Source organism: Thamnophis elegans, chromosome 7, assembly GCF_009769535.1.
Source record: "Thamnophis elegans isolate rThaEle1 chromosome 7, rThaEle1.pri, whole genome shotgun sequence".
Classification (NCBI taxonomy): Eukaryota; Metazoa; Chordata; class Lepidosauria; order Squamata; family Colubridae; genus Thamnophis; species Thamnophis elegans.
This window is the reverse complement of record NC_045547.1, coordinates 79,430,584-79,440,897: the sequence shown is the minus strand read 5'-3', so window position 1 is coordinate 79,440,897 and position 10,314 is coordinate 79,430,584. Positions and strand designations below refer to the sequence as shown.

Below are 10,314 nucleotides of genomic sequence, written 5' to 3'. Positions count from 1 at the left end.
TTTAACAAAATATCCAGACAATTTTTATAAGGCTGCAACAGGATCCGCTTTGTAATTCCTTATTTAGCAAAGTACCAAGACAATGCTCCTTTATTCTATGTTCGGCTGTTATTATCAAACCAGGAGGATTTATTTTCTATCAAGAGAGCCGAAGTATGCTACAAAATGCTCGCAAAACCAGTCACATTTTGATGGCTTTGATCACTTAACATAAACTATATACCACAGTAGGCTTTTTTTTTTAAAAAAAAAATGCTATTAACTTGTTGAATTCTGGTGGCCGTAATAAAATTAATATCTTTGCAAGTCCTGTTGTCAGACACAAAAGATCAGGGCCATATGCAACACACACACACACACACACACACACACAGACACACACACACAGAGTAGGCCTCTCTGCAGTCTCCTGGAACCAAAAATGGGCCCTGGGGGAGATGTGCCGCCCTCCCCCTGCCCTTGACACATGCGTGCATGACCCTCCACGCACATGCCCTCCAGCCCCCATGCTTGCGTGTGCATCTCCCAACCCTCCTCTGTGCATGCACAACAGAGACCCGAAAATCAGCTGGTCGGTGCACATTGCAATGGAGCTAACCTGGGGCGATGGATCGCGTACCTGGAAAGAGGCCTCTGCGTGTCACCTGTGACATGCGTGTCATAGGTTCTCCATCATGGCCCTAGATCTTTCTCTGATGGAGGTGTCCTAGTGCTATATGGGTGCATTTGATTTGAAAAGAGCCACAGCTGAACCACATCTCACGGAATACCATGTTCAAGGTTGTGAAGTCACTTTAAATAATGATTTTGTTCTCTAAATTGTCAGCCAACTTGCCAGTCTAAGAGAGAAGGTTTCCATTTCTTATATATAATACAATACAAGAGCAGAGTTGGAAGGGACCTTGGAGGTCTTCTAGTCCAACCCCCTGCCTAGGCAGGAAACCCTATACCATTTCAGACAAATGGCTATCCAACATCTTCTCAAAGACTTCCAGTGTTGGAGAATTCACAACTTCTGATTCCACTGATTAATTGTTCTCACTGTCAGGAAATTTCTCCTTAGTTCTAAGTTGCTTCTCTCCTTGATTAGTTTCCACCCATTGCTTCTTGTTCTGCCCTCAGGTGCCTTGGAGAATAGTTTGACTCCCTCTTCTTTGTGGCAACCCCTGAGATATTGGAAGACTGCTATCATGTCTCCCCTGGTCCTTCTTTCTATTAAACTAGACCTACCCAGTTCCTGCAACCGTTCATCATATATTTTAGCCTCCAGTCCCTTAATCCTCTTTGTTGCTCTTCTCTGCACTCTTTCCAGAGTCTCCACATCTTTTCTACATCGTGGCGACCAAATTTCTTCCTATAAGTCATTTATAAAGTTGCTGGGTACAATTGGGCAAAGCAAAATGGGGGGGGCCCTCGGTGGTCTCTGAGCTTGCTTGTTTTCTTGCAGACGTTTCGGGACCCAACTAGGTAACATCATCAGTGCTAGCAAGGAATAGAGTTAGCTATCAGTTTACATTCTGGAGCCTTGCCTGTCTGTGGGGGTGGGGGTGGGTGGGGGTGCTCTTAGAGATTCTTTGGTTGGGCTGTTTACTGATGGCTCTTTGGCAGTTTCTTGATTGGGGGTATTGTTTATTTGATTATGTGTCTGCAGTTGACCTTGGAGTTAATCTATGCTGATCTGAGTGCTGATTATTAATGGAGAAGTCCTGGGCTCTTTCTGTTCTCTTTTGGCGTGTCGGTTGTCTCTTGCATAGATGTAGTTTATGTCTGTATTTATAGATGACTAATTTCTCAGAGGCTTCTAAAAATTCCCTGGCGTTGGGTTTTTTTTTTTGATACCGCCCGCTTTAGGATTTTCCCAATTGAAACTGTGATTCAATCTATCTGCATGTTGTGAAATTAAAGAATTTCCACCATGCCTTCTGACTGCCAGCTGGTGTTCCTGGATGCATTCGGCCAATCTTGTTTGTCCTACATAGTGGCCGTTGCGGTCATTATACTATTTTTGACTCCTGGATTTTTCTTCTTCCGAGGTGGCCAGATCTTTTGTCTTGCTTAGGATGTATTGAAGGGCTTTAAGTTGGTTTTACGCTGACTCCAGTGGTGGGATTCAAATAATTTAACAACCGGTTCTCTGCCCTAATGATTTCTTCCAGCAACCAGTTCACCAAACTGCTCAGAAACTTCGAGGTTCGAGGTTCATTTTATTTATATGCCGCCCTATTCCCAGCGGGACTCAGGGCGGCGCACAAACCCAAGGAGGGGAAGAGGGAAACACAAAAACTACAAAGAGTACAGGGCATTTAAAACAACCAACAGCCACACAATTCGAGAGGGGAAGGGAACTCATCGACCCCAGGCCTGCCGACCCAGCCAGGTTTAATGGCTTTTCGGAAGGCCTGGAGAGAGGTGAGGGTCTGAATCTCTGCGGGGAGCTCGTTCCAAAGGGCCGGAGCCGCCACAGAACCACCAGTTCTCCCGAAGTGCTGCAAACTGGCTGAATCCCACCACTGGCTGACTCCATGTGGTTTTGTAGTAGTTTATTTGTGGTTTCTGAGATATTCTTGGTGTATGGCAACACCCCAATCAAGAAACTGCCAAAGAGCCGTCAGTAAACAACCCAACCAAAGAATCCCTAAGACTGTCCCCATCCACACAGACAGGCCAGAATATAAATTGACAACGTACTCCACTCCTTAGTAGCATTGATGATGTTACCTAGTTGGGTCATGAAACGTCTGCAAGAAAACCACCAAGCTGAGAGGGCACCAAGGACCCCCTCATGTCAACTTTATTGATAAAGCCAAAGCTTGGGAAACTCTTCTTCCAAAACGGTGCTAAAATCACTTACGGGCACACTCGTAAGTGTGGTTGTTCAATTAGCTGCAAATTCACCTGAATATCGAATCCTAGGATTGGAAGGGACTTGGAAAGATTTCCAAGTCCCAAACTTACTCAAGGCAGGAGACCTTTTTTAAGACTCTTCTTTAAAAGCCTCCAGTGATGAAGCCACCCACAACTTCTGAAGGCAACTTCTGTTGCACCGGTTAATTGTCCTCACTTTAAGGAAGAAATTGCTCCTTCAATCTCTCCCAACTTCCTAGGAATTGTGGATCCGTTGCAAGTTGGAAAAGAAGAGCATTATGCGCTTCCCATCCAGATCTCCCCAAAGCTATGGAACCCAAGGGGGCCACTCCATAACCCCACATTCCCCTCTTCTCTCAGGGAGGGCTTCTCCAAAGGACCTGGCAGCCGAACACGAAGTAATAGGTGGAAACTTATCAAAGGAAGATCCAACTTGGTATAACCTTGTGTGGGCCTGTGGAGAGGAAGGTGTGAGATAAACAGTAAATAATTTTTAGCCAACTACAATAATAACAAAGAAATGTTAATGGATAATATTCAATGATACATACAGGTGTGTTTTGGGGTGGGGGGAATGCTTAGATATCTTACTTAACTGAATCTGTTTCAGAATATGTCATAAAGGTGTAACGTTATTGGAGATCTATTGAAACTGCAAATGAATGCCAGCAGGTGGTTGTGTCTTTAAATATAAATGATTCTAGATAAAAACAGGTTTAAATAATGGTAACTAAATGAGAATTGTGGCACAGGGATAGTAAAATACATAATTTTTTCTTTCTTGACTTAAAATGTACAATTCGATTTGAATGAAGTATATGTAAGGATCGTGGAAGAAACCCACGGGATATATTTGTAACCAATCGATGCGCTTTCTACAAGATGTAACGAAAGATGATTCTTTTTGTGTGTGTGTGTGTGTGTGTGTGTTTAAATATATTTTTATTCTTTTTAAACAAAACAACACATACAAAAACAAAGCAAGAGAGGAAAAAAAGAAACAACTTTCCCCCATTTCATCAAGCATATCGTTTGGTTACAAGTTTTTGTGCATCAATTGTTAAATTTAGGATTAACATCACTGGTTTACATTAAACATGGCTAAATGTTTCGCTGTCTTTGAGCATTATACTCCTAGATTACCATTAATATTATTCCATTTGTAACAATCCTTATTTCCTTAAATTCATAACTATCTATCAAATAACAATAAGTCTTTGAACTATTATAGTATCACCTACCTCTAAAGAGAAAAAGCGAAGATTGGGACAAAGAATTCCCATTGGTTTACAATAAAACATTCATATTTTCAATTGACCATAATGTCTCCAATCGTCCAGACTTCCAAGAATGGTTTCCTATTGTTAATTATTCATCCATATAGTAGTTAAGTATTTCAATTCATGTATATATCAATTCTTCCTTACATCATCATTAATCTGTTTAATGTACAAAGATCTTTCTAATATGAAATGGTCACTACATAACAATTATACCAAAGTATTCAAATCATCTCTTTTTGTGTGTTTTTTTGTTTAATTAAAACAATAAAAAAAAATTCAAAAAAAAAAAAAAAGGAAGATCCAACTTGAACCTGTGGAGAACTTTTCTGGCAGAACTTCCGGTGGGGCCATTGGGCTGTTTTTCGCCCTCCCCAGGCATGCCAGCACACAATTTTTGGTACATCTTTAGAAAAAGGTTTGCCATCACTGACCAATGGAGTTAGAGCAGGAAGTCTCCAAAAGGTTCCACCACAAAACCGCGCTCAACTAAACCGCGCTCGACTAAACCGCGTAGCTGACGTCATCAACAGGGCGACAACAGCACGGAGACAGAAGCACGCTGTAAACGCTAAACCTAAAATTAACCCCTAAAGCTAAACGTAACCCCCCTAAACCTAACCCTAAACCTAACCCTTAACCTAACCCTAACCCTTAACCTAACCCTAAAGCTAATCCTAACCCTTAACCTAACCCTAACCCTAAAGCTAACCCTTAACCTAACCCTAAACCTAACCCTTAACCTAATCCTAACCCTTAACCTAACCCTTAACCTAACCCTAAAGCTAACCCTTAACCTAATCCTAACCCTTAACCTAACCCTAAAGCTAACCCTAAACCTAACCCTTACCTTAAGTTGAATCGGCTTGCTTTCAAAGCGCTATTTAAAGCGCCCTTCTTTCTCCGCGCTCGCTGTTGTCGCCCTGTTGATGACGTCAGCGACGCAGTTTAATCGGGCGCGGCTTAGTCGAGCGCGGTTTTGTCGTGCCACGCTCCAAACTTGGCTGTCTTAAGACTTGTGGACTTCCATCTCCCTGGGGGGAATTCTGGGAGTTGAAGTTCACAAATCTTAAAAGTTGCCCAGTCTGGAGACGTTTATGGAGATTCTCAGTCATCCTTGTCATGGTTGCCCCAAAGGTGCTTTTTTTTCAAGAGGCAACTGGACTTTCTGGTTTTTCTTTGAAGACGTTTCGCTCCTCATCCGAGAAGCTTCTTCAGCTCTGGCTGGTTTCCCCACCATCCCTTCAGAGCCGAAGAAGCTTCTTGGATGAGAAGCGAAACGTCTTCCAAGAAAAACCAGGAAGTCCAGTTGCCTCTTGAAAAAAGCACCTTTGGGACAAGTGTGGAGACTTAGCTGGAAAATTCTGGGAGTTGAAGTCCATAAGTCTTAAAATCGCCAAGTCTGGAGACTTAGCTAGGGAATTCTGGGAGTTGAAGTCCACAAGTCTTAAAAGTTCCAAGTTTGGAGACTTAGCTAGGGAATTCTGGGAGTTGAAGTCCATAAGTCTTAAAATCGCCAAGTCTGGAGACTTAGCTAGGGAATTCTGGGAGTTGAAGTCCACAAGTCTTAAAAGTTCCAAGTTTGGAGACTTAGCTAGGGAATTCTGGGAGTTGCAGTCCAAAAGTCTTAAAAGTTCCAAGTCTGGAGACTTAGCTATGGAATTCTGGGAGTTGAAGTCCACAAGTCTTAAAAGTTCCAAGTTTGGAGACTTAGCTATGGAATTCTGGGAGTTGAAGTCCACAAGTCTTAAAAGTTCCAAGTCTGGAGACTTAGCTAGGGAATTCTGGGAGTTGAAGTCCATAAGTCTTAAAAGTTCCAAGTTTGGAGACTTAGCTAGGGAATTCTGGGAGTTGCAGTCCACAAGTCTTAAAAGTTCCAAGTCTGGAGACTTAGCTATGGAATTCTGGGAGTTGAAGTCCACAAGTCTTAAAAGTTCCAAGTCTGGAGACTTAGCTATGGAATTCTGGGAGTTGAAGTCCACAAGTCTTAAAAGTTCCAAGTTTGGAGACTTAGCTATGGAATTCTGGGAGTTGAAGTCCATAAATCTTAAAATCGCCAAGTTGTCTCCAAGTTTGGAGACTTGGGAGTAGAATGAAGAGTAGGCCTCATTGGTTCAGAGCATAAAATCTCAAGCTAGACTTCAAAGCAAATCTTTCCAACTCCCTAGGAATTGTGGATCAGATTACAAGCAGTTGGTTCCCCAACTAGATCTCCCCAACAGTGTGGAACCCAAGAGTAAAGCTACTCCATAAGCCCACATTCCCCTTCTGGTGGCTTCTTTGGGGAGGAAGAAGTTAGGCTGAGTAAACAAGGCCACCACTAGAACTCCTGATCCTCTTCAAGCCACTTACTCCTCGGAGTTTCCGAGGGGGGCTTTGCTACTCCAGGGGCGGGGCTTCTCAACCCGTGACGCATTTTCAAACGGGCCAATCCACTCCAGCCAAGACTAGGCGTGGGATTTAGCAACCTTCCCCGCAGGGGGCTTTTAAAAAGAGCTCCATTTTGGGCCGGCCGTGCGGGAGGTGGCGTCGGGTGGGTGGGGGGGAAAGGTGTGTGTGTGTGTGTGTGTGTGCACCGATCGGCCCAGCCGGCGCCCCCTCCACCACCACCACCCTCCGCCCACTCCTCACGCCCTGTTGGCAGCGCAGAAGTTGCGCCTGGCAAGAGAAAGCGAAAGAGGAGGGGGGGGGGAGAAGAGAAAGTGACTTTCGCCGGGGAGGAGGAGGAGGAGGAGGAGGAAGAAGAAGAGAAGGAGGAGAGAAAAGAGAAGAAGAGGAGAAAAAGGAGAAAGGAGAAGAGAAAAAGGAGAAAGGAGAAAGGAGGAGAAAGAGGAGGAGAAAAAAGAGAAAGAAGAAAAAGGAGGAGAAAAGAGAAGAAGAAAGGAGAAAAAGGAGGGGGAGGAAGAGGAGGAGAAAAGGGAGGGAGAGGAGGAGGAGAAAAAGGAGGGGGAGGAAGAGGAGGAGAGGAGGAGAAAAAGGAGGAGAAGAGGAGGAGGAGAAAAAGGAGGGGGAGGAAGAAGAGGAGAAAAAGGAGGGTAAAGAAGAGGAGAAAAAGGAGGGGGAGGAAGAAGAGGAGAAAAAGGAGGGTAAAGAAGAGGAGAAAAAGGAGGAGGAGAAGAGGAGGAGAAAAAGAAGGGGGAGGAAGAAGAGGAGGAGAAAAGGGAGGGGAAAGAAGAGGAGGAGGAGGAGGAGAATAAGGAGGGGGAGGAAGAGGAGGAGAGCCGAGATTGCTGGGCGGCCGGTGGCGGCGCTGGAGAGGACGCGAGCCCGCAGCAGCAGCAACAGCCGCCGCCGCCGTCGTGGCGCTAGAGCGAGGATGAAGCCGGCGGGCCCTGGAGGCGCCCCCGCGGCCGAAGGAGGCGTCGGTGACGGCCAGGCTCCCGGGCTGCCTCCGCTCTCCTCTCCTCCCGCCGGCCCGGCGTGGGAGCAAGTGGTGCACTCGCGCTCGCAGGCGCTTTTCCGCGGCGGCAGCAGCAGCAGCAGCAGTAGCGGTGGCAGCCCAGTGCTGGGCGACGCCTTGAAGCTGCTGGTGCCCCGCTCGACGGCCTTCATGAGCTCGGAGGCCGAGCTCTGGGACTTCCTCTGCAGCCTCCGGCACGAGTTCTCGCCGGTCATCCTCCGCAGCAAGGACGTCTACGGCTACGCCTCGTGCCGGGCCGTCGTGCCGGACTGGCCCCGCGGCTGGCCGCAGGACGAGGAGGACGACGAGGAGGAGGCGGCCGGCACCAGCAGGAGAAGCAGGAGAGGAGGAGGAGGAAAAGCCCCGGCAGCCGCCGCCGCCAACAAGAGGAAGCGCCCGCCGGCCGACGCCAAGAGCCGCCGGGGAGGAAGGAGCGCAAAGCCAGCGGCCAAGAAGCCCAAGGAGGACGGGCTGATTCCGCCCCGGAAGCTCTGGGCTTGCGAGAAGCGGCCAGTCCCGGCCCGACGGACCCCTTCGGATCCGGAGCCCCTTCCCGATCCTCCGATCCCGGCCGAGATCCCGCTGTCCGCCTTCCCTCCGATCAAGGTCCGCGGCGACATCTGGGAGCGGCGCAGCTTGGAAACCGCCCGCCGCCGAGCGCAACGCCTCTGGCGGGTCGACCTGGCGCCCGTGGTGAAGTTGCGCCGCATCCCGACCTCCTGGTGGGAGAAGACGGCTTAGGAGGAGGAAGAGGAGAAGGAGACAGAAGGATATTGTCTCACTTGACAGTGCTTTAACAGAAGGGGGCCCCTTGGAGGTCATCTAGACCAACCCGCCTGCCCTGCATTGGAGGAAGTCATCTAGTCCAATCCCCTCTACTGGGGGATTCGAACTGCTGAACTTTATGTTTATGACTCTTAACCCCCCATTCAGAAGACCTTTAGGAGACACGTGTCCAGCCGCCTGTTTACACAAGTCCCTGGTTGTTGTTGTTTTTGGTCTGGATGGCGTGGTCCTCTCTTTTCTTATTATTATTAATTTTTTAAGGACACGGGGCGCTGCACTTTAAAAAGGGACAAGGCAGGGGGGGGCTGGCCACCCCCCCACACACACTTTTCGTCTCTTCGTCCTTTCGTGGTTTTTGCTTGCGAGCCAGAAAAAAAAATAAAAATAAACTGGGATTCGGTTTCGTCTGGACGGCGTGTAGAAACCGAGGCGAACCGGCTGAAGCCTTATTGACATCCGCTTGCTTTCCCAATGGGCTACCTCACTTTTCTAAGGGAAGCGCCGTTAACTTTTGCTTTCTTCCAAAGAACTTGGCCCCTGCTGCAATAAAACGCCAATCCAGGATTAAGGGTCTCCTGCTTGGGAGAGCAAGGGGGTTGGACTAGATGACCTGCGAAGGTCCCTTCCAACTCAACGATAATCTGATTGTTGGTTCCCCCCCCCCTTCTTTTCCTACGATGAATCTGACCTTTGTATTATATTGCACTATATACTCAGGGTTATTTGAATATGAGAAGTTTTTTGGGGGGGGTGAGCATGATGACTCATCGGCTTTGACCAAGGAAGTTTGAGGAATTGAAAACTTTAAAAGACTGATCCGGTAGTGCAAAAACATTTCATGCCTGTTTCCACCCCCTTTTTTTTATTATTATTATTATTTTTGTAATTTGGACTTGATAAGACACCGTTTTGATATAGTAACGTGATTTGTAGCTGTTTTAAAAAGTTTTATAGTTGGAATGAACTAGGGGTTCCTGTAACGGCTTCAAGAGTTGTAATTAGATGCACGCTCAATTTTATATTGATTTTTTTTTGCTTTAGAGAAGGTCCTATCGACCCAAGTAAAAAAAAAAAAATTAATAAAATTTAAAATTGGAATGTGCCTTCGCAACATGGTTTATATTTGCGTGGAGCAGTTTCAGATGGATGTTAAAGCACTATTGACATGCTCGCCTCGCGCCATGTTTTGAAAAACTTAAAGTGTGTTTTTTTGGGACTGGGTGCTAAACAGGGATAAAACCTGGTTAATACAGGTAGTCCTCGACTTACACCACAATTGAGCAAGAGAGATGATGATGATGATGATGATAATGATTGATAGATAGATAGATAGATAGATAGATAGATAGATAGATAGATAGATAGATAGATAATTATAGATAGATGATAGATAATATATAGATAGAGATGATAGATAATGATGGATGGTAGGTAGATAGAAAAAATATAGCTAGATAGATAGATAATACATATAGGTAGAGATGATAGAAAATTATATAGACAGACAGACAGAAAAAATCTAGATAGATGATAGATAATATATAGATAGAAAATGATGATAGATAGATAGATAGATAGATAGATAGATAGATAGATAGATAGATAGATAAATTATAGATAGATGATAGATAATATATAGAGGTGATAGAAAATGATGGTAGAAAAATTATAGATAGATGATAGATAATATATAGAGATGCTAGAAAATGATGTTAGATAGATAGAAAAATTATAGATAGGTAGATGATAATATATAGATAGATGATAGAAAATGATGATAGATAGATAGATAGATAGATAGATAGATAGATAGATAGATAGATAGATAGATAGAAAAATTATAGATAGATGATATATAATATATAGATGATAGAAAATGATGGTAGATAGAAAAATTATAGGTAGATGATAATATATAGATAGAGATGATAGAAAATGATGGTAGATAGATAAGATAGATAGATAGATAGATAGATAGATAGA

The 10,314-nt window shown here is 45.1% G+C and overlaps 1 protein-coding gene across 1 annotated transcript; it reads left to right on the top strand.

The window, feature by feature from the left end:
* Positions 1–7,316: 7,316 nt before the first annotated feature.
* Positions 7,317–8,604, top strand: CCDC71L (coiled-coil domain containing 71 like). The gene has a single exon (XM_032221196.1). It carries the CDS (start codon positions 7,462–7,464, stop codon positions 8,284–8,286), a length of 825 nt encoding a protein of 274 aa, XP_032077087.1. The 5' UTR covers positions 7,317–7,461; the 3' UTR covers positions 8,287–8,604.
* Positions 8,605–10,314: the final 1,710 nt, after the last annotated feature.